This window comes from Polyergus mexicanus, unplaced genomic scaffold (genome assembly GCF_030449975.1).
Source record: "Polyergus mexicanus isolate NDT 795.1 unplaced genomic scaffold, iyPolMexi1.0 SCAF_13, whole genome shotgun sequence".
Lineage (NCBI taxonomy): Eukaryota > Metazoa > Arthropoda > Insecta > Hymenoptera > Formicidae > Polyergus > Polyergus mexicanus.
The window spans coordinates 9,081,379-9,107,691 of NW_027223333.1; the positions used below are offsets into that span (position 1 = coordinate 9,081,379).

General features: G+C 26.3%; 1 protein-coding gene across 1 annotated transcript in view; it reads left to right on the plus strand.

The window, feature by feature from the left end:
• Positions 1–26,313, plus strand: part of LOC138938530 (dynein axonemal heavy chain 1) — an 83,790-nt gene that overhangs the window by 49,016 nt on the left and 8,461 nt on the right. The window contains exons 24-47 of the mRNA XM_070305573.1: positions 671–825; positions 2,348–2,587; positions 3,594–3,672; positions 4,175–4,364; positions 5,640–5,802; positions 6,086–6,204; positions 7,015–7,220; positions 7,298–7,460; positions 9,134–9,294; positions 11,081–11,296; positions 11,959–12,183; positions 12,501–12,663; positions 13,957–14,138; positions 14,796–15,004; positions 16,746–16,848; positions 18,044–18,172; positions 18,283–18,403; positions 19,904–20,034; positions 20,371–20,476; positions 21,428–21,582; positions 21,982–22,161; positions 22,584–22,974; positions 24,507–24,778; positions 25,348–25,658. Of these exons, the coding sequence (XP_070161674.1) occupies positions 671–825; positions 2,348–2,587; positions 3,594–3,672; positions 4,175–4,364; positions 5,640–5,802; positions 6,086–6,204; positions 7,015–7,220; positions 7,298–7,460; positions 9,134–9,294; positions 11,081–11,296; positions 11,959–12,183; positions 12,501–12,663; positions 13,957–14,138; positions 14,796–15,004; positions 16,746–16,848; positions 18,044–18,172; positions 18,283–18,403; positions 19,904–20,034; positions 20,371–20,476; positions 21,428–21,582; positions 21,982–22,161; positions 22,584–22,974; positions 24,507–24,778; positions 25,348–25,658 (4,370 nt within the window). The remainder of the gene's footprint in view (positions 1–670; positions 826–2,347; positions 2,588–3,593; positions 3,673–4,174; positions 4,365–5,639; positions 5,803–6,085; positions 6,205–7,014; positions 7,221–7,297; positions 7,461–9,133; positions 9,295–11,080; positions 11,297–11,958; positions 12,184–12,500; positions 12,664–13,956; positions 14,139–14,795; positions 15,005–16,745; positions 16,849–18,043; positions 18,173–18,282; positions 18,404–19,903; positions 20,035–20,370; positions 20,477–21,427; positions 21,583–21,981; positions 22,162–22,583; positions 22,975–24,506; positions 24,779–25,347; positions 25,659–26,313) is intronic.

Genomic DNA, 26,313 nt, shown 5'->3' on the forward strand with positions numbered 1-26,313 from the left:
TTGTATTTACTGATGAATGAATTAAATTTTATCAATACGAATGTATATAGAATCGATAAGTGGATTTATACAAATGATATAGAGGATTAATATGTGTATAATAATCTGTAATAATATATAAAGGATTGTACATAAATTTTCGATATAATGGTATGCGTATTAATCTTATTTATCTTTAATTCTTAAATATGCACGCATGAAGTTAATTGTGCAATTCATGTAAATATTCTTTACCTATAATTATCCGTAAACTATCTGAAATTTATTTATTAACATTTAATATCTGGATAGTAAATTTTTTCGGAAAAGTAGTCTTATGTAAAATTTGTAAAGGAAAAAAAAAAACGTCTTTTTTGTTATAAAAAAAAAAAAAAAAAAAAAAAAAAATCTATAAGCGAAAATGCTTTTATTTTTAATAATAAATTACTTTTTAAAAATCAATTGGCGAGAACAATTGATTGCGATACATAAATTTTGCAGTTATATGTCTTTATTGAACACATCTATTTTCGAAATCTACATTTCGCGTCTGAGATTGATTTATTTTTAAATAAAAATAAATTGCAAATTAAAAAAAGAATAATGTATTTATCTTGTATTGTATATTTCTATGAAATAAACAAGTTAATGTAAATATATCAGATAATATATCTATTTTAATTTCTTTCAGTGTTACGAAGTCTTAAAACACACGTATACGAATCTAAAGGGTCAATCACAACCAAATGGCAAGCCATTCGTAGCAGTTATCTTGTATGTATTGAATCCAAAGGCTATAACAACAGGTCAACTGTACGGCGAATACGATCCCAACACACACGAATGGTGAGCGATATATCGTCGATACCATGCTAAAATCGCGAAAATGCAATATCATTGAATTTCATCTAAATGCAAATATATATGTGTCCTATGTTATATGACAAAACCACGAATCTGCAATTCCTTGAATTTCAAAGACTTTTTGTTTCAAATTAAAAAATGAATTTTTTCTATGTTACTGAAAAACTTTAAGCGACGTTCTCAAAATGTTATTGCAGAATTGTGGTATAATACTCAACAATACATTTATTTTATGTATCAAAAGTTTCACAACACATACATAAAAATCTATTCTTAAATAATTTTTATTTTAATATTTATTTAATTTGTATAATATATATTTAAAGTATTTTTTACATTCGCGTTAAATCAAATGTGAAATTGACGGTTTCTAATTGAAGATTTAATATTAAAACAATATATATATATTTATATAATTGAAAAATTTAATATTGAAACTATATATATTAGCTATATCGCTGTAACGCAATATCGATGTTTTAGCACAAGCAAACTCGATATTACTATTCCCTTGTTTGCTTCTAATTTACGATTAATTATGATAATTAATTCCATTAAGTGTATTAAACCTCGTGAACAAAAATATGTTTTCTAGTATTTCACATATGATTTTTTTTATCTCTTTTACAATTATCAAGCGCGTTTTAATTTTCCTTTAACATAATTCGAAAATATATTTTTATAGATATCGTAGAATACTAAAAATACAGAATATTGCGTACTCTCTATATCAAAGAGTTTATCTTGTGTATACAATTAGTTAAAATATTCTCATTATGGAAACAAATGCATTACGTAAAGTGTCGAGAGAATAATGAACTATTTTATTACCACCATTGAAATCTTATATATTGTATTTAAAAAAACATTTAATTCCTTTCTCTTTCTTATTACATTCTGTACTCTTGTATAAAAACTTTCAATGTATTTCAACGCGTAAATAAAACTACTAGCCCGTAATTTAATCGTGTTACTCTTTCATTATATATCTTAAATAACAATATGTGTATATGTGCATTTACAACATATATAAAAAAATATTTTGGATATACATATGTATTGATATGTTTAATCTTCTTTGGACTTACACTTCTGGAAATAATATATATTCACTGTATTTGAATTTTAATATTTAAACAATTTCTTCTCATTTTAATAAAAAATTACAAAAATAGTACAATGCGAATAAATAATTTATTACTATTAAAATAATTTTATTATAAATAATTTATACGTCAATTTTAATAAATTATTTGCCAAGTACATTAATTATAATTTATTTACATTTAATTATATACGTGGATATTAAAATTCACATATATGTAAATAAGATACATATATAATTATATATGGATATTGATATAATAAATATAGATATATACTATATATAATCGCAATATATATAAATATGTAAAATTTTGTAATATTCGTAAATTGTAAGATTTTTAAAATACATACGAAATATTTGTAGTATTGTTATCTGCAGTGCGCATTCGATTTTCAGGACAGACGGAATATTGCCAACTTTAATACGAACAGATATAAAAGCAGCGGATCACGATAAACGTTGGTACATTTTTGATGGGCCGGTCGATACAGTTTGGATCGAGAATATGAACAGCGTCCTGGATGATAATAAAAAACTTTGTCTTACGTCAGGGGAGATAATGAAACTATTACCAACTCAAACAATGATGTTTGAAATATCGGATCTTCAAGTGGCTTCTCCGGCTACAATATCTAGGTAACAACAAACTGTTCAACAGGCTTTCATTACTATACTGCAACAAACAAACAAACAAACAAAATAATTACATCAATTGCAATTTGAGAAATACTTTATTTAATACAATTATTTAAAGAGCTTAAAGCATTTTAAAGAGAAATAAACTCATAGTTCGTAAAATTAGAGATTGTAATATTATATTTAAAAATATTTTTACATGTAAATTTAATTAATTTTAATTTCCTTCTTATTCTGAATATTTAATTTGAATAAAATAATAATGCAGTTTTAATCGTTATATAAACTCGATATCCAGGGTGTTAAAAAAACAACTATTCAATATTTACATGATAGATAGGACACACCATATTGAGTAAAAAAACCTTAGTAAACATAGATCGGAAGCTCAATCGTTTTTGAGATATAAACATTTTTGTATTCTATATTAGCATCATTATTGACTTACTGGCTTCTATGTGTCGCATACAACGTGAAACGAAGATAATCTGTCTAAATCATTTTTAGATCAGTATGGTGTATCCTATCTATCATATAAATATTGAATTTTTTTTTTTTTTTTTTTTAACATTCTATATATTGATATACACATGCGCATAGAAATATAGTTTCCTCTAAATTCTTTAAATTATATAGAGTGCTTTAATGTTAGTTTGTTTAGCTTTTATGTTGTTTACAAATCTTTTATTAAATTATTCAAAAAATGATTTTCAATTAAGCTTATCTACTTCAATTCAGATTAATGTTTAGAACTTATAACGTTTGATAACGACGATAAGAATGAAGAAGATAAGAAATGAGCTTTTGTGTTGCACGTGATTAAAATATTGATATTGATTGTAACAAAGTTACTAATAATAGACATGCAAACTAAGAATTATATAACGATACAGAAAAAAATAATCATCAATTACTAGGCAATCGAGATAGAATACAATGTATTAATTGAAATATTAATTAGAACTATGTCATATTAGAACGCGTTTTTATTTTCATGTTAAAACAGATGCGGTATGGTATACATAGAACCGGAAAATTTGGGTCTGCAGCCTTTAATCGATTGTTGGTTACGATCGCTGCCAAAGGTAAGTATATTTTCACAAGAATATTTTTGTAGAAATATTTTTTTATCCCCCATTTTATATTGTACATTTAATAAATTGACACAAGAGTAAGAAAGAAATATTTAATTTATTTCAATAGATGGAGTAATATTTCATTCAAATGTTTAATAATAATTTTGAAAATATTTACGTATCAAATAGCATATCTTTTTTTAAATAAATATTCAACATTCCTTAATTCCGAAATTCTGTGTGTGTCACAGAAATAAAATCGTTATGTTATTAAAATCGAATTTAATCAAACCTATAATAAACTTTAAATATTAATTTTTAATATGCATACTTTTATTAATATTATTAAATTCTCGAGTTACCGAATTTATGTTTTGAGTTCTCAATTAGAAATAAATAAACATAATTTTATGCATACTACAATTAATTTGCAACGTTATTATGTGATTGGGTATATACAATATAAGATACAATTGCGTAAAACAAGTCCGTACCGATATTATTTTCATAGACGATGAGCGATTACATCGAAGAAATAACAGATTTAACAGCTCAACTAGTGCTTCCTGGTTTGAAGATTATACGGGAAAATTTACGAGCGATCATGCATATGGTAGATTCCGCCATTGTTCAATCTTACATTAATCTAATGAACTTTAGAATCGGACCGATGGCCGGTCGTGAAGGAAAAGCACCACCAAGTTTTGCTTTCCAAAGGACTATACGTAAGTCGCAAGTAAATTAATTGTACTTTTCACATGAGTATTGCCACACGTCATATATAATAAGATTTAGAATAACGGAAAATTTAAATTACTTTGAAACATGTTACATAATCACACACATACAGTGGTATACATAAAAATAAAATTTTGTTCAATAATCGAATAAATACACAATTTGTTAATTTTTTTTCACTTAAATAAAATATATATTTTGTTTCCAAAAATGTTTTATTATATTAAATAAATTATTATCTGCATGCAATAAAAATTATAATTTTTAAAATAAGTTATTTTTAAAATTTTTATATAAAAAAATATTTATATATATATATATATATATATATATATATATTTGAAAATAAAAAATTATTTATTAAAATAAAAAGAATCAGCTTTTTTAAACAAATAGCCAAAAATTGAAAAATGTTTTTTAAAAAAAAATAATTTGGTACAATAAAGATAAAAAATATAATATAATTTTTTTTTTTTGCAGATAAAAACATACTTTGCTTTTATATACCATATATTTTTTATATGTTTCATATATGTTTTTATGTGTATTTTATATATGTTTTTTTACCAAGTCAAATATATTTGCTGTTTGATTAAAATAATTAATTGTTTTTTAATAAATAAAAATTTGGGGGATTCTGTATATCTTTTTTTAGTGCTTACAAAGCAAAATAAAGTTGGCATCTGATATACACTTGTGCATGTATTATTATCACAGGTGTCACTTGTTTCTATCCAATCCTCTATCTTCTATCTCATTGTCAGTTCTATATAACAGTTTGCTATACATAAGCAGCTTAAAAGCATAAAAATCAAGCCTGTATGCAAAGATTTAACCTTTCGTGCAGAATAGCATAATATTTTAACTTTAAATATAATCGGAATGATCATTATATTTCAAAATTGTCATTTATTTAAATATGACAAAAAAGAAATAAAAATAGAATAAAAATAATATAACATGAATTTGTGATGTAACATTTTTACAATAATTTTGCTACGTTCGTCAAACGTATATTATAAATAATTATTCTGTATATTTTATTGAATTTTTACATATGCTATATATATATATTTAGTAATAAAAAATTGATTCGTATATTTAAATGTTAATTTTCGAAAATGATTTTTTCCCATTCTTTAATCTATTACTAGAATTATTAATAGAAAATTAAAATTTTTGTATTACATTTATAGTACCGAATCGCAATTGTTAACAATGAATACTTTGCGTCACAGCGGATTTGCTGTCGCCATGGATAGCTTTCGCTGTCGTTTGGGGATTAGGTGCTATTTGCGACTACAAAAGTAGAGCTATATTCAGTGATTGGCTGAGAAAGATACAAAGAGATGCTCAACATAAAACACCGTTTCCAGAAGATGGTCTTGTATTCGATTACAGGTATAAATATCAAATAATTTAAGAAATAAGTTAAAAAACAGACCTCTTTTCCAAAGCGTTCATGCCAATGCACATTATAAATTAACAATTTTTTGTTAGCAAAAAAGTTTTTGTTTGTACGCATATATTTTTTTTTATATATATAAATATATATATATATATATAATTTTTTATAAATAATTCAAATCAGCGGAATACGTTATGTCGTACTTTACATGAATCTTAATTTAAAAAAAAATATCATGTTACATATATTACATATAAAATAGATTATACTATTTAGGTTGCACGATGGCGGATTTACCGATACTATCGAAGGTCAAGAGCCGATTCCACCGAAGTGGTATAAGTGGCTGGACGGAATTTCACTCATCAGTATAATGCCAGAAACAAAATACGCCGGTAAGCTACAGCTATTTCCTTATGAGAAAACTTATGTGAATGCCTTGTATTTATACTTGTAACAACACATAGCTAATTAATTAAATTAATGTACAACACATAGCTAATTAGATCATTAATTAGTTGTTTACTTGGCTCGCTATTCCACTATATGCCAATAGTCACACAATAGAAAAGAGAAACTGTGTCAGTTTTGATAGCAACTTTGATAGTAGAAAACAGAAGATACAAGGAGAGTGTTTTAACTATATCTTTCTAGTGATATTTCTGTTTAATATAAAATGCAATTTAATGCAACAGAATTTTAAATTTTTGAGGTCTAGTTATTGAGATATTTAAAATTAAACGAGTAAACAATATATGCAAAAAAAATTTCATCAATAAAAGAAAGCCATTGATAAAGGAGATTATTGATATAAAAAACATTGATACAATATATTATGTAAAGCCTGGACCATCCTAAAAAGAAAATTTTTTTCAATCAAATGAAATTTTTTTTTAAATTTTGATTTTGTTATTCGAATAAATATATACTTTGTTCCCAAAAATGTTCTGTTATATTGAATAAATTATTATTTGCATGTAACAAAATTATAATTTTTAAAATACAATATTTATCATATAAAAAAGGTTTATGCAAAGTTTGCAATATGGAAATTGATAAATTGTAATATTAATACAAATCTATTATAATATATTAATTTATGTAATTGTTATATTTTTGACACATTTTTTTCTTCGATTACATTAAAATGATATACGTTTTATATTTTATTCAACACATTTACTTCACGAGCGACATTTTTGCAGATATCGAAGTTCCAACTAAGGACAATGTGCGAAGCGCCGTATTAATCGAATATCTTCTCATTAATGAGACAAATATACTCTGCGTGGGTCCAACCGGAAGCGGCAAAACTTTGACGGTTTCGGCGAAATTATCGCGTAACATGCCGAAGAAATATATTTGCGACTTCGTGACTTTCTCGGCGCGAATCACGGCGAATCAGACACAAGTACGACAGGAGAGAGCGAATTATATATTTTTCGAAACGGGAAATGAGATTAATAGCGCGGATCTATTTTCGCGCAGGATTTAATTGACGCGAAATTGAACAAGAGACGTAGAGGCATTTATGGACCGCCGATCCTGAAAAAGCAAATTTTTTTCATCGACGACTTGAACATGCCAGCGCTGGATGCGTACGGCGCTCAACCACCAATTGAATTAATCCGCCAATTTATGGATTCGAAAGGTGAGAAAAAAAAATACAAGATTAATTAAATTATAATAATCTATTCAATTGATTATATCGATGCACGAATCATTGCTACGGTGATAAACCGATGCATAAAAAAATCTGGCATGAAAGTTGACTTGAAAATAAAATGCAGAAAGAATATAACAATAGCTTATTTAGCCGCGTGTTTAGCCCGTTATGTGAAAATTATATAAAGCTATAAATAATTCTATAAATAAAGCTACTAGCTATTCTAATTTAGCTATTATTATGGAACTATTCTATTATACCAATTCTAGTTATATTTTATTTTGATCTGCGAACACTTTTCTATATTATTTGCCATTATAAATTTTTATGAAGTAATACAACACGCATATATTAAAATTTCTTCATTTTTGGATAAAAAAATATTTTACAGGGCAACATTTTATAATTTTATATATTTCATGAATAATATATTATATTTTAACGAAATTCGCAACTTTGAAATCCGGATAAAGAAGAGTTATTATTAATCTCGAATTGAGATTAATTTTACACTTGATATAAGACCCAGAAAATTTTCTGCCCTGTACAGTAATCAGTTCCTTCTTAATAGAAGAATTATTTTCTATGAAACTGGCGCACTATCGTCCGCGTTTGGCATTTAGTTGCCCGCAAAATTTCAAAATTGATTTCATAAATTATACAGTGTATACACGGAAAAAAGAAAATGCTGTTGCTTCAATTAAAGTCTACGTCACGGGCTGCCACAATTATTAAAACAGCTATCCAGATATTTGGTCCAATAAAAATATCATTGAATGAACCATATATGTGTTTGTGGCAGCCCGTGACGTAGACTTTAATTAAAGCAACACAGCATTTTTTTTCCCGTGTAAAAATTAAAACATTTCCATTTCCGTGCTACAGCATCGCGACGTACCTTTTACTCAAACGATTAATAATTTTCATATTTTCTATCTCATTAAAATCTTTGTTAAAAGAACTTTATATGAAATAAGTTGCATCGTGATAATGGAAAAGAGAGAGAGAGAGAGAGAGAGAACTAACTAAAATAATTCTTGATATTTAATCTCTTGAAAATTTCAATTTTAATCCTCAAAAGCTCTTGAGAAAATTTAAGAAGGAATTAATGTCTTAAAAAATTATATGTAAGAATCTGTATATATAAAAAATTTAATGGAACGTACAAAATAATAGTTTTTAATTATTAAATACTTGTTTCTCATACACTTTAAAATATTAGTATTATATAAAATCAGTACTTTAATAATATCATAATTTTAATAACCTATTTCTACAGAACAATGCACAATCCTCAAGGCAACGATGCTGTCGCAGTCGAACCTTTTTATACGACTAGGTCCAATATCGCGGATATGTATACATTTCAAATATAAATACGATCAGATTAATATTCTTCATTCACGATATTGAACAAGTTATATAATCGTGGAATCTTGATAGAAACAATTCCTGACAGCGTATCATCTATTCCGTTATCTTAACAAGTCCAGCTTCAATACATCAAGAATATTGTCAGAATTTTAATTTCTTATTACAGTTTTCTTTGAAATTATGCTAATCGTGGAAAAAAATAATGCTCTTTACAAACTTCTTATATAATAATATGTGATAAAACGTAGCGTATATCAAAATATATCGAGATAAGTTCTCCGCAGGATGGTACGATAGAAAAGAGATCGGATCCTTCAGGATGATCGAAGACGTAAATTTCGTCGCGGCTATGGGACTTCCCGGAGATGGAAGAAACCCAATAACTGCCAGACTTATTCGACATTTCCATATTATTGCGTTTCCAGAGATCGACGACGAGGCCAAAGTGAGTTGCATGGTATTTGTATAGCTGCATTGAATACGCTAATTGCTTGCATTTATCGACAATCTCTCAGGCTATCGATCATCGTTTTTTTTTGCCTAGAAATAAAAAAGTGAAATATCCACATAAATTTATTGAAGTTGCAATCTTATTAAATAAAAAGATCCTCGATTGAATAGAATCTCTCTCGCTATGAGCATCGAATATTTTTGAAAAGTTTTGCTACCAATTCAAAATCTACTTTTTAAAGCAATATATTATACAGTTAAAAAATTTAATTTAATATTTTTTAATTTAAACATAATTTATTTTTTTATCTTTTGAACATAATATATTTTTTGTTCTACAGAATTTAATTATTAAAATCTTTGACACAATACATATTTTAAATAATATAAATTATATATTAAAATTAAATTTTATATCTAATTAAAATTAACTTAATATTTTTTGTTTTAACAAATTTAATTATTAAAATTTTTTACAATATATATATATATATATACATATATAATATATTTAATATATTATTTTACAATACACATAATATGTTGGATATATATTATAAAATATATATAAATATATATTATAAAATATATATTTATATAAAATATATATAAATATATATTTTAATGAAAATAAATTATATTTTATTTAATTGGCAAAACTGACTCATACAGAAATATATTCACAAAATTGATAAAAGAAATCGAGAAATAAAAATCATCAATTTGCAATTTTATATAGAAAATTCAGAATCGAAATGTTTATCATATAATATTCAACGAATATTATTTATAATTTTTTATCGTTGCTTGCGCGTTAAAATTCAATGAAAGATAATTTCCGCATTTGACATTTGTTACGTTCGGGGTTGCGTGTACTTGATACACGTATGTATCCTTCCACTGCGTCGTCAAGTTTTCTTCCATTCAATCGGCATATCCACGCCCAAGCGCATAATCGCGATCCTTTGGAAAAGACGGAACACTATGGGCATTGTTTGCCTTGTTCCTTCGTGCTTGCTGTAATTAGACGTCGTAAATCGTGACCGTACCGATCATAATTTATCATAATCACCTGTTCGGCTAATATAATGGAGGCCATAATTAACCTCGCCGAGTCTCTGCGCACCTGCGAGACCTTCTGTGTACGTTTCGTTCAAGGTCGACGAGGCAGGCCCGAGTTTAAATACTGCTAGTTAAAAATATTCGTGTCAAATACATTCATAATAATTAAATAAGAAAACTGGCAAATAACATTCATAATATCCATACCCCTTGCAGAGAATTTCCTCAGTTCTGATATCCTCGGATATTATCCAACATTAGTTAATTAAATAGATTAGATTAAGAGCAATATTATTATTAATGTTAAACGTGATAAATTGAGGCAATAAGTAAATTTTAATTAGAACCGTGTGATAATTATCTTTTAATATAAATCCTTTGGGGCGGTCGATATAATATAAGTTTATTCAATATTAAATATTCTCACGTAATCGCAAGGTTTTCAATTAAAGTAAGCTTGAATAGCTTTTAAAGTAAAAATTAATGTTTAAATAAATACAAAATAAGCGCCAGAATATTTGCCATCAGAAACTACTTCATATTATCGAAAGAATCTAGATGTAAAAGTGAACGCTACATAATTGGGATCACTGAAGATTTATAAAAGATAACCAATTAAATGTTTGTGTGCAAGATAATATTTTCAACATTAAAAATACATATCTATAAATCTAGTCATTTAACTTTATTATATATTTATATATATATTTAATTTACAGTCGCACATCTTTAAAACAATTCTTAACACGTGGCTGTCAAATACACCGAAACTTGGAAATATGCTGGATGATATAGTAGACGCTACATTAAAAGTTTTCGCAATTACATGCAGCCAAATGTTGCCAACTCCCAATAAATCCCATTATACTTTTAATCTTCGCGATTTGAGTAAGGTGTTCCAAGGTGTACTTATGGCGGACGCAACGAAAATGCTAGTTAGTATAATTTTTCAATATTATTAACTTTTTAATTAAAAAATTAATTGTAGTTCGCTGAAAGAGGTAAATCGTCGCGGAATTAATGACGAATTGTTTAAACAAAGATACGTTGATAATAACGCATATTCTGCAGAATGAAAAGAATTTTTCGATAAAAGACTATGTGCTCGAGTGATTGAAACACGTGTATGATCAGACAAACCTTCCCTTCTTCAGCGCATGCATATGCGACGCTCGCGGCTATACATTGCGCGTTATTAAAAAGTTAAAATAAAATTCAAAAGGGATAAATTCGTTTTATACAAAAATGGAATAAAAAATATTTAAATGGCTTTATACGTGACACAGTAGTTTATACATAGATCGGCGAGTATTGTTATACGCGTTTCCAATTTTTTATTAATTTCTTTACAATAGAGATCACTTTAATCTAATTCAGTACTTTATTTAATACACAGCTAGCGTAAAATTAAATATTTCTATATCCACTTTTATCCATAAGCGAAGCAAAATACGTGTTATAGAGGTTTTTATTTATCGAGCAACATTTGACGTATGTCTCATATCTTTTGTAATATATTTTTTTAATTAATTTCTAGAAATGATCTTACACATATTATGTAATATTTGTATTACATTTGATTTATCTTTTTACATAGAATCGCGAGAAATTATTATTACTTTGGTATCACGAAAATATTAGAGTCTTCAGTGATCGATTGATTGACGACGAAGATAGAAAATGGTTCGATAAATTCTTGCGGGACATATTAAACGAAAAGTTCCACTGTGACGTTGATAATTTTATTGGAAAGAAAACGTTATTTTATGGCGACTTTTGTAACACGGCAAAAGAATATGAACAGATAACAAATATAAAAAAAGTAATTAATTTTATTTATAGTTTAATAACTTAAATTTAATAATTAATATATTTAATATATTATAATAATTCATATTTTTAAAAGAGTAGGCATATTATATGTAATATTAATATAAATTTTTCATTCCAAAATTAATAATTATTAAGTATATTTAGACTTAATATGATATTAATTAATAGATAAACTTTAATAATTGATATTTCTGATTTTTTTTTTATATAACTATACGTGTGTTGTTTGTCTTTTTAAAAATTTCTTTTTTTTTATAAGTAATTACTAATAAAAGATACGAGTCGGCCTTTTTTATATAATTATAGATGGAAAAAATTTTACTTGATTTCTTGGAAGATTATAATAACTCAATGATGTCGCCGATGCAATTAATATTATTTGAAGATGCAATGAGTCAAATTTGTAGAATCATGCGGATTCTTCGACAACCCAGAGGAAATGCTTTATTACTAGGAATGGGTGGTTCAGGTATACTGTAATTATATATCGCACACAATTAAAGTATCAAAATTTTTCTGCATTTTGATATAATAAAATTAATTTTAAAATTAATTTACATATTCTTGCATAAAAGATCCCTTTGACAAAGATATTGTTAATCAATTTCAAAATTAACTTTAATGTTTACTAAATAATATATATGTAATAATAATATATATATATATATATATATATATATATATATATATATATATATATGTGTGTGTGTGTGTGTGTCAAAGGGCTATTATATATATATATATATATATATATATATATATAATGTAATTGTACATAAAATATTTTGGCAACGACTTTTCAATAACATGGTATTCAGCCTTGGTGACGTAAACATTGGCGCGCTATTATTTACGTATCATGATTTTGTTATTACTCATACAGCGACACTTGAATAAGAACTATAGTGGGGTGGGACGCTCCGTCGACATCAAATTCCTTTCTTATGTGTTATCATTCACACGACGACATCCGCGCAGTAAAGTAGCTGTGCGAAACGCTCCGTCAAATTCGTTTCCTAAACGCGATCGCGACAAGTACCGGAAAATAATTTGATAAGATAATTATTTACTTATCTTTTAAATACATTACCACAATAAGGAATAATTATTTCTTCAAAAATAAAATTTGAAATTAAATATATTTTCGACGCTTTATCGTTTGACTTTTAACAGCATCTAAATATGATTCGGATTAAGATCGAGCAATTAAACAATCGATTCGCAAAATCGAGTAATTAATACAAGACTTCGCGATACATCGATCGTTTAATAAATATAATTAATCATAATTTAAAATATATTTTATAAACTTTAATATTCCCCGCGTGTATATATATATATATATATATATATATATATATATATATATATATATATATTTTATAAGCTCTTAGAAATCGATTAAACTGATTCTATCAAGAGTACAAATATAATTATAAATTGAATAATAATGTTATTATTAATTTTTCACAATTTTAAATAGCTATATGCTATATTATATTTTCGCTTTTAATATTAATAAAATTCTGTAAAACTATTGTGTAATATGCTTGGTAAATAGCTTATTCATTTTAATAATTGATACTTTAATATTTTTCTCCTTTCCTCGTATTTTCTCGAAAAATTTATATTAATGGCTTCTTCGATTTAAAGAACTGGCTGTCTAAAGAAAAACTTGTATTTATTATATTGTATCGAAGACATAAGAATACGAAGAAGATACGAGTACAAAAAGTAAATTTATCTTTTATCTTCTTACTAGGACGTCATAGTCTGACGAAGCTTGCATCGCATATCCAAGAATACAACTGTTTCCAGATCGGAATCAGCAAAGCTTATACGTTTCATGACTGGCGAGAAGATATCAAAAAATTAATGCTAAAGACGGGATTGCGGAATCAACCTGTTGTCTTTCTAATTTCTGATGCACAGCTAAAATCGCAGGTCAGATTGTCGATTAAAATCTAGAGTATACCTGAATGAAAAATTCGCCATATTTTGTTTCCTACATCTTTGCCTGTATATTTATTACTTTTAATATATATAAATAATATATTTAATAAAAGGAACGGACAACATTGGAACGTACATAATAATTTTATGAGTTTTTTTAAAACATAAATAATTAAAAAATTAAATTTAGAAATAATAAGAATTATTAGTCATCTTTTTGCTATCGTTATATTTCTAACTAAATTTATAATTTTGAATATACTAAAATTTGAAATAGATAAAAATTGAATTTTAGGCTACTCAATAATTAAAATAAACTAATCCTTTTTATAATTATATATAGATATGTCACAATTTTTAAACTTATTTATTAATAATATATTATTACCATTGCTAGACATATCATGTGTATATGTGTGCATTCACGTATACAACAAATTTCTCTTTTTCTTTCTCTCTCTCTCTTTTTCTTTACTTTATAATAATAATAAAACTACATATTTTTATGTATTCTTTCGCATTAAAAAAAATTAACATCTATCCGCTTTAAGCGGATTATTAAATTAATTTACATGTCAGAACTAAAGTAGAGGGATTATGTTGATATTATAGCATTTCGTTTCACGTAAAACGAGCACATTTTTCTAGATAAAGAATGACTTTATGCTGGAGGATTTGAATAATATTTTGAATATTGGCGATATTCCGAGTATATATGAAACTGATGAAATGGACAAAATTTATCAAGCAATGCGAGCGCCTGTACAAGAGACCGGGCTACAAATCAATAGGAGTAATCTTTTTTCCGCTTATCTGAAGAGAGTCAGAAACAATTTGCACATTATCATCACAATGAGGTACTTTTATTGTAAAGTTTAAGCTTTTGTATAATTGTAAACTTATTATATCAGTGTTTTTGGAACTTCTTAAAGAGATTTAATTTAGTAAGTCTTTCTATAATAGTAACAAAAATTTTGTAATTATACTTTTCCTATCTATAAATTATTTATTTGTAATTTTTTTAAAAATCCATACATCACGCGCAATTTTTTTTTTTTTTTTTAAGAATGACAGAAAAATATGACTTTTGTCAATAGCCCTAGTAAAACATTGGGACACTGAGTCACGCAAATATGAATTATCATTTGTCACGATATGAATCTACGGTGAAGATTCACCCGTGAGATTTGTCCATTTATTACGAGTAGACACGGTTTTGCAGTATCGGGTGTCATATAGTTCTTAATAGCCGTGACGTCATTAATCTCATATCACGTGCTGCGTGAAAATAAAGTTAAGAATCTCGATAGACGTGAAAAGAATAATATTTATTTATGATTTTTTAAAAATCTATTTTTTTTATTATTCATAATTTTTTTGCCAAAAATAATCTGTATATTTAGTTTGTGAGCGTGCTGTAAATTTCTTGAATATTGCGAATTATTTAAGAACAGCTTTAAGTACCAAATATTAATTTGAGAAACAAAAACTTTTTTGGAAACTTAAATCATTGAAATTCTTGCAAGATAAGTCTTCCGTGAAAAAAAAGAAAAAAAAACATTAAAATTTGGAATTGGCTTAATAATTTATTTATCGAATTGACAAGGTAATTTAATAACCTTTTATATATTAAGCAGTAATAATATCATATATCTTTTTTAAATGTTAAATTATAAATTATAAATATATAAAAATAAGAATTTTTAAATGTAATACCTATTTATGCTGTTACTTTATGTTAAGATAATTTTCTGCAGAATATATAATAAAATCTTCGAGAAAGGGATGATAATGTGTGAAAGATTAACTTCCACTGAAAGAATCATTAGAAACGTAAAAGTAGATAAAATATGAAAAACGGCGATAAAGCTGAGAGAGTAATGAAGTATTGATCGTCGGACTTAATATGTTCGAACTAGAATGAATCTTTATCTCAGATTTATATAGATTTTTTATAGAATAAGCAAATTACTCATAATTAAGATCAATTGATAATTTCACTGCTAACTGTCATAATAATTTTATCACAAATGCATTGCATTTTGTGTCCTTCAATCTTCTTTCCAAAAATACTAATTTATTTTACTCCTTTATTTTAAATCTATTAAACAAAAAGTCGAAGAAAAGATTATTTTATTCGTCAACTCTCTTATAAATTTAAAGAAAGATTATAACTTATGTAAGTCAATTTTTCACTCTTCTATTATATTAATTTACTTAATAATCTTAAGGATAAGAAAAGACGATATTATAATTATATCTAAATTAAATATGAGATTGGAATAATTAAATAGTTTATTTAATAAAATTTGCTACACTAAATGTATCTAATAGATTAATCAATCAAGATTGTACAATCTATACGTACAATTAACTTAGTGGAAATAATTTACTAAATCACTTTTGCAGAAAAGTATATTAAAATAATAAATTATTCAAATATTAATAAAAAGAAACGTTTAATTTATGTATTAATATCCATATACAATAATTATGTTTTTGTTATTATTTGGCAAATCATGAAACATTCAATGTATTTAATCACGCATAAATCTACATACAGAATTAACTCGATGTTCTTACATTTCCAATATTTAGCCCGATTGGAGATATATTTCGCGCTCGCATCAGACAATTCCCGGCGTTAGTAAATTGCTGTTCAATTGATTGGTTTTGCCCCTGGCCGGATACCGCACTTCAGGTTTGTATAATACGATAAAGCGTCAAATGGTTAAAAATATATCTGTCTCGCAACGTTTTATTATAAAAGTGTTTCAGTAAAAATATCAAATCAATATTATATCCGTCTCAAATATATCGGACAGTATTTTATACATTATTATTTATATACTAGGTATATGTAAATTTTAATGTAATTTTTAAATCTATTAATAAAATTATAAGCGTCTTATGTCAGAATATTGACAGCAAATACATATATTTGAATATTACGTGAAGCATTGCAACATATACTTTCCCTAAGAGATATTAAACAATAATAAACACAATAAATTAGTGTATTTAATCGTTGTATAGCTTAGATCACAAAATATTTTTATTTTATATTTCTATTTACAGTTTATACACTAGCGAATAGTTAGCCACTTTAATCGTATAAATTGTGAAAGGATAAGATGTAAAAGTTGGATAAATGACAGTTGCAATTTGTAATTAATTTTAGCTCAGAAGTTTCTACCATGCTCACAATTTTGACAGACATTTAATTAACAAGTTTATCAGATCTTTATAAATTAATATGTCTAAGAAAATTAAGATCCAATTTTATTGGATAGACGAGGTAAATAAACAAAATTCGTAAAATAATAACGCGTACCTGTTGAAATTCAGAATTTTGAAAAATTTGTATCAATTTTGATAGAATTTTCGTCGAATAATTTCACTCTTTAAAACTGATTAGTTTAAGAATTATACAGAGAGATTCCGTTGATTTATGCAAGAAAAATATACGAGAAAATATTTGTTTACTCACATACATCTAGATACAAATCGGTATATAATATTTAATTAATAATAAGTACGATTTGATTCTGAAATCTAATCATCACTTATGAATCGACGTATCTTGTTATATCGTACTTAAATAGTGTGCATTTAATATTATGATGCATAAATGGATCTTGTTACATAATACTTACAAAGTAAGTTCGCGATATTAATTTCAAATTTCACTTCCGATCTCTCCTCGACATCTCTCGGTAATGTAAATTAGTTCTCAAATACGAGGGCGAGAATTGGCGCAAATTCATATAACGCATGGCAGCTAATTAATTTCGTCAAATTTGTCACAGAGTTACAAAACGGATATTTCGAATTACATCACGAAATAATGGGATGTAATTGCTCGAGTATCACAATCGTAATATATTTTTGCTTAGAGCGTAGCGACGCATCTTCTGTCGGGTCTCAAAGAAAAATCGATGACGGATACAATTTTGCGATCTATCGTAAGGATATGTCAGTATATGCATTCCAGCGTGATCGACGCCAGTGATCGTTTCTTGAAAGTGAGTACGTAATTTTGTTTATATATATATATATATATATATATATATATATATATATATATATATATATGAGACAGACTTGTCACTATGCCGAATAAAATTTATCTTAGGAGTTGGAACGTCATAATTACGTCACTCCTGCATCGTATTTGGAATTGCTGTCCATTTATGGCGACCTTCTGAAAAACAAGAAAGACGAATTAAATTCTTCGATGACTCATTTGTCCACCGGTGAGGAAAATTGAAAAGTTAATAAATATTGAATAGTTAAAATAATAGTTTTTCTATTACTCTAGAAAATATTTAGGAAAGTTTTAGATGTAAGTTCTCTCTAATTATCCTAATTCGGTAACAGCTCTTTAGATACACAATGTCAAACGTACGAGATCAAATGTATGTGATATATTCTTTTTTTAAGATTACATTAAATATTTCGCAAGAGAATTTTAAAATAATATTTTCGAAAGTATAAAAGACTATTTTACATGTTCCAGTTGCAGATGAAATAAATAGTGTAAAATGTGAGGAAAAATTGAAAAAAAAAAATTTAGAAAGGATTTTATTATCTCTTTATATCAAATAAATTATTTTACAATAGACATAACACGACTTCGATTAAAGTAATCAAACTGAAAGGGATTAAAGCAAAAAACTTCTTTTATTTAATCTTTATTTTTTATTTGACCAATGGCGTATATTAAGCGTAACAGAAGGCGGATGTCAGAGGTCAAAGGTAAACGACCGCCATCGGTAATTTTCCAGTTCGTAAATTTAACGCCGTCTATCTGCCAGCAGCTCGTAATTCGTGGTAAATTTGAGATATCGATTTGTGTAAATCGCAGATGTCACTTGCATGTTAGAAGATAGGAAATGAGATATCTTTATGTTAATTCTGCAATATATCTTCGTATAACATTTCAATTTAATTTTATTTATATTACATTTTAATATTATTTATAATGTTATTGTTGAAAAAAGGAATAATGAGATCAACGTTATTAAGAATACAGCGTAAAAAAAAGTGTATCAAATCCAAAAAAATATTTTGTGATTTTAAAAAATTATTTATTTAAATATTTGCAAAGAGGAATTAATTATTTCAATCAAGCAGCAAATATATTTAAATTAGTAAAATATAAAATCGAAGCAAAGTATGCTTTTATTGAAATAAAAAAAGAATTTGTTTTTTTGATCTTTATTATAGTAAATTCCTTTATTATACTAACTTTCTTAAAAAAAAAAAAAAAAAAAAAAAAAAAATTATCTGTTTGTTTCAAGAACGTAGATTTTCTTTACTTTAATAAATAATTTTTTATCTTTAAATAAATATTTTTTATATTAAAATTTTAAATGATTGGTTTTAAAAATCATATAATTTTTATTACATGCAAATAATAATTTATTTAATATAACAAAATATTCTTGGAACCACAAAGTATATATTTATTTAAGTATAAAAAATCAAAATTAGCAAAATGTATTTATTTGATTAAAGAAAACTTTATTTTTAGTTTAGCAAAAAATTGCACAAGATCTATGTTCTTAATGTCTATTAGCATCCTGTCAAAATGGAGACGCATCTATTGGAGCTTGAACGAGGTCATGAAGAAAATCCAGCGCCTCTATCGTGTCTTTGAAACACAAAACAATGCAAATTAATGATTCGATCTAATTTACATAAATTAGCATACAATTTGTCTTTGTAATTCAACACGCATTCTTCTCAAATAGGATTGAACAAATTGGCGGATACAGAAGCAGAAGTTAAAAATATGCAGGAGCTATTAAAACGTATGAAACCTGAGATAGAAAAAGCAGCAAAAGATACAGTAGAAATGATACAAGAAATTACTCAAGACACGGTAAAACATTAAAGCTCTCTGTTGAAGAGAGCTTCATATTCTCAACATTCAAATGTAATGTACGAAAGATGCGACTTATGAATTAACACAAAGAATTTTGTCCAAAAAATATTCAAACTAGAATGACATTTTTATAACTAAAACCATTTCTCAAGGAGGATTCTATTTGATCTCTCTTTCTCTCTCTTCGACAATTTTTAAAAAATGTTTACAATATATATGTCAATCATTTCTATTCTTTCTATCAAAATATTTAATTTCTAAATATTTATATCACCCAATTTAATATGCTAATTAGACGAAAGAGATATATTTTAACAAATAATATACTTGTAGATTGATGCAGAAAAAGCCAAGGTAGTAGCGATGCAACAAGAAGCAGCGGCATCAAAAATGAAGGAAGAAAATAAAGCGATCAGAGACGAAGCGGAGACTGATTTAAGTGTGTTTTATCCCTTTACTAAATTTGTTAGTGGAAAACTCGCTCTGCAAAAAACAGTATACTTTATATTTTTAGCATATATATAATTGTGCGCGCATCTGCCCAGCATTAAATATTTGCGACATTAAAATTTAAAGAATGCGACGCTTATCTCACTCGAAAACTGTTCCTTTTTTATTAAACTTTATTTTTCCTTTTTTTAATTATACATATTTCGTAATAACGCAAGAAGAATATCAGTGCGTATACTTTTGATTGTACTTTTCAAATTCCCAAACAAAACTTAATTAATATTTGTAATCAACATTCGAAAGGTCAACTTCTTACATATATATCGCGATTAGTTCTCTTACTATTTTTTCTCAATTAATTAGAAATGTAAAATGTATTATACGTTCAAAATAATATCTTTATTGTGTTACGAAAAATATTGTCTTGAAAATATGTGAACAAATAGCTTTTATATTTTTAATTTATTTTTAATAATTTATTTTTATTTCTTCGTTTTGGAAAAATGCATCGCATTTATACGCAGTTTAAATATCAAAACCTCGTCAGGGAATTTTATAACATTAAACATAAAAGGTCGATATATGGAACGTACATGAATACTTGTATCAATACAGTTAAATGAAGAAAATAATAATACAAATCAATACAAATGAAAGTTTGGCATGTGTATAAGTCTATTAGAGCCTATTAGTAAAGAAGAAATTTTTTTCAATATATTCAATAGCAAAAATAAAATATGATAAAAGAATATTTGTGAAGTCGATGTCTCAAAGTATTTGTTATCTTCTGATTACCTAAGAATTAAGTAAATGCAATATTTTAGAAAAATATTGATAAATTTGAACACATTTAAACGGTTTAGATAAGTCAAATAATACAAGAGATTTGAACGAAACTAATTGCCTATCTATATAAATTACTTATTTCATCTATTCCCAGATGAAGTAAAACCATTGCTCGAGGCTGCCGAGGCTAGCTTGAAAGCATTAAATAAAAATGATATTACGGAAGTAAAGGCGATGAAAAGACCGCCGGTAGGGGTACTTTTAGTGATCGAAGCAATGTGCATTGTGAACAACGTAAAACCACATAAGGTTCGTTCAGCTATATGCAAATATATTATTATATTACAAAATAATGCTTATCTTTTCTATATAAACAGGATATAATACTACTCTTTATTTAATATATGTGTAATTATAATTATAAAAAATTTATGCGATGTAGTAATCATTGTGTTCATCATTTATTATTTGCATATTTAGTTATTATTTTTTTGTGCATCTTTTATACAGCAATATATTATTTAAAATATCCTGTGCTTTTTGTCAAAATTGATCATTTATTAAGAGATTTAGAATATTTATCAAAATTAATATTTTAATAACTCGAAATTTGAGAAGCTTTCAATCAATTCTTTGAAAAAAAGCACAATACGATTGTTAATTAGCTTAATTACGCAGACTTTAAAAGACATTTGGCTATATTATTAGCTTCCTGGGAAACTTCCCGGCGAAAAGATATTAGATTACTGGACCCCTGGAAGTCAGATGCTAACAGACCCAGTTCATTTTTTGTACACAATGGAACATTTTAGGAAGGAAGATATTACGGAGGAAATGATAAATAAACTCAAGGATTATATAGAAAATCCAAATTTTGAACCAGCCAAGGTAAATATCTGCTTACGCGATTGTATTGTATTATAATAAATTACATTTGATAAATCATTTGTTTCTTTCTCGTACGAAATATTTAGTCTCAGAAATTTAAGCCAATATTTTATTTTCATTTATAGTAAATTTTTAATTTTTATACAAAAAGAAATAATTCAATCGCGTAAACATATGAAATAATTTTTGACAATTTTATCGCAAAATTAATAAAGAGAGAGAGAGAGAGAGAGAGAGACAAAGAGTCTATCGATATAAATTTTTTTCTAAAATTATTTTTCGACATTAGAAAGATATTATATGAAAATACAAAATTAACAAAAAATTTGATTTAATAATGTGATAATATTTAATAATATTTAATATTTTTCAATTACCGAGGAATGAAATAATAATATAACTATCGAATTGCAATGTCAAAGGTATTTCAAGTCTCAAAGGCTTGTCATTCTTTATGCTTATGGATCCGCGCAATGTACAACTACTACTTCGTAAATAAGAAAGTAGAGCCGAAAATGGCAACTTTGGCGAAAGCCGAGGAGATCTTGGTTAAAACCGAAAGAGATCTTGCAGCCGCTATTGCGAGACTGCGGGAGATAGAGAAAGGTATCGCGAAATTGCAAGATCAATTAAGGGAGAAAGAAGCGAAAAAGGCCGACTTGGAAAGACAGAAACAGCTATGTGAGGAACGAATGGCGCGTGCTGTAAGACTGATTGTGGGTCTGTCAGACGAACAGAAGCGATGGATCATTATGGTAGACGATATAAAAGTGTCCTTAAAGAATGCTGTTGGTGACATACTCCTGTCGTCAGGTGCGAGGAAACATTTTTCAATCATCACTTTGCTCGAATTATTCATTTTTATTTATGTAAGAAGAAAAGAAAATAGAACTATCGATCATTTATATATTTTTTTAAATAATTTTCTTGTATAAATCTATTGTATTATTAGCGAAAATAAATCAAATAACTTAATTTATAACAACAACAAAATTAATAATATATATATTATATATTTTATTTTATTTAAAAAATACTAATAACACTCGAAGTAAAAAAATTTTGAATTATAAATCACATCTTACTTTTTTAAGAACAAAGTTACATATGTAATTGTTATTAAAATTATAATTTCTGTCAAAATAAAAAATATTTTATTAACTCTTGTTTTAATATATAATATATAATATGCATAATTGTAGTGTTCTATAACGTTTAATTTTTAATTTTTAATAAATATAAGTTACACAAAACATATATTGATTATTATATTTTAATCTATTTAAAAAAACAGATCGATTATATCAAGAAAAAAAAACAAAGCTCTCTTTCTCTCTCCCTCTCTCCTTTTTCTTTTTCTCCTGTTCATAATTCACTCGTCCATAATTTAGATTAAAAATGCCGCTAAATTAAAAATAAATATAAATAAATATGAATAAATAATGATTGTGATAATGATGCATAATGATTTAAAACTTATTATTGATAATTGTTTAATATTTTGAAAGACACATTATATAATATAATTTGTCGTGTATAATTTTTTTTTTTTTTTTAATCATTCCATTAAGAACATCGCTTTCTAAAATTCCGCAAGATCCTCTTTAACAGATTTAATGTGACGTTTACGATAAAATCACAGTCATTCTCGTAAATTTGATTTTCTCGCTAAGCCTTAAGGGAACATACTCTTTGCAAAGAAAACAGTGACACTAATTTGATACTGTCAGATATGAGAAAGCGAAATTTTCCATAAAAGTTTTACATCTCCAAAAAGATTTGAAAAATACAATTTGTATCACAATTTTAGCGAATTTTATTAGCGATTTGTATATTCGACTATATAATTTTTAATATTAAATTTCCTTCATATTCCATCATTAAAAAGTTAATAATAATTTATATATAATTATAAAAATTATTGTCAATTTAATGTTCTTTTATTATGGCAAAGGAGAAATGAAGATATAAAAATAAGAATTATTAACGAAGATATTACGTGTATATTTACAGAAGCTCTTAATTTTTGTTTCTAAATGCGATCTCTTTTACTTACGAGGTCAAAAATATTACTTACATAGTATTGTTAAATATTAACACACGTATCTCTCTTTCTCTCCTGATACTGATTTCTGCCAGTGTAAAAGCCATCGGAAATGACACTACACTATCTACGGTTTATTGGTTGTTCCAATTGTTTACTGTTCTATTAACGAGAGGATTGACAAAGCTTTGGATTCATCAGCTTAATCGAATGTCCGCAATAGAGCTCTGTTCATTCTAATAACAGAACAAGTCTCATTTCACACAATCCCTTTACGTTAAAAGCTTTCATCTTATTATAGGTGCGATAGCGTATTTGACGCCCTTTACGGACACCTACCGCCAAGAACTCCTGGCAATCTGGTACAATGCTCTCGGCGATGACGTGCCTCACACTCCGGGCAGCAAGCCGGTTTTGACACTTGGCAATCAGGTGGAGATAAGAAATTGGCACATTAATGGCTTACCGAGAGATGCTCTATCCGTGGAAAACGCGGTACTCGTGATGAACTCAAAGCGATGGCCTCTTTTCATTGACCCTCAATCGCAGGCAAATAAATGGATACGTAATATGGTGAGTATTACATTGCGAAAATACACGATAAATTTTTTTTTATATTTTCTTCCTAATCTATGCTCTACAATAAATTTAACGCACTTGCCGATAAGAAATTTTTATAATAGAATACAGCGTAAAGCTGAAACTCAACTAAATTCTAAATGTATTTTAAATGGAATTACAATAACTGTATAAAATCATAATTTTTATGAGGTATTATTATTATAATGAAAATGTATTAAAATACTTCATTATATTTGTGCGTCAATTTTCCCTATTCGATAATGCAATAATATTTGTGTTGAAATGTACCTGATAAAGCAATAACTCTTACAAATATTTATATATATATTATGTATATATATATAATATTTACGTATCTGAATATATCGTATAACGCTATGTATAATGTGTTATAATTTTTTAGAGTTATAAAATTTAAATTTATATATTAATTTTTATATTTATTATATTAGTTTAATACATTAAATAATTTTTACACTAATCTTTCCTCGGTCATTGTTTAAAATACTTGATAAGATTTCCTCTAGTCTTTTAATCGATCAAATAATTCCCAATTTCAGTACAAGCCAATCGGACTTGTAATAGCAAAAATAACAGATAAGAATCTATTACGCATCATTGAAAATTCCGTACGTATTGGAAAACCCTGTTTAATCGAAAATGTCGGTACCGAATTGGAGGCAGCCCTAGATCCGATTCTTATGCGTTCATTATTCACGCATGCCGGACAATTGAGTATTAAAATTGGCGAGAATATCGTACCTTATAACTTCAATTTTCGTCTTTATCTAACTACGAGATTATCAAATCCGCATTATACTCCGGAAATAGCGGTAAAAGTGCTAATAGTCAACTTCGCGCTAACTATTAGGTAAGATTTTAAAAAACATATTTATACATAATTGGAAGATTTATATTTTCTTGTTAAAAATATATGGGTTAAAATTTTTGTGTCAAATATTCAACACACTTTATGTATTAATTTAATATATTGTGTTGTGTTAATCAAATGTTGAATTATTAAAATTATTTTTAAAAATGTGTAAAAATAACACAATGTACGCATTTTTTAATTTTACATAATAAATATAATTTTGTATTATTAATAGCGATAGGATTTATCTGTTAAAATCGATAGAGAAAAATTTTGATTTTATTCTATAATAGGAATGAGAGTGACTACAGACCGTCAATAAATTTTTTTCTGAGTTAATTTTATCATCTCAAAAATATGTTGATTTTACAAAATTTATTTGAAGTTACTAAGAAATTTGCATTTATTTTCTTGAAATATTAACATAGTATTAGTGTCATCATTTAACATATCCATATTATGTTTAATTAACATAAAAATTTGTATGGAATGTTTGGGACATGCAATATATAATATATTAAATTTGAGCCAAATTTTTCAACTTCATGTGAATATTTTACGTATGCAAATTTTGTAAAAAATTAACTAAATTCTTTACATGAATATGTCGTAAATTTTATATATATGATTATTATAAAATTATCAAATATAC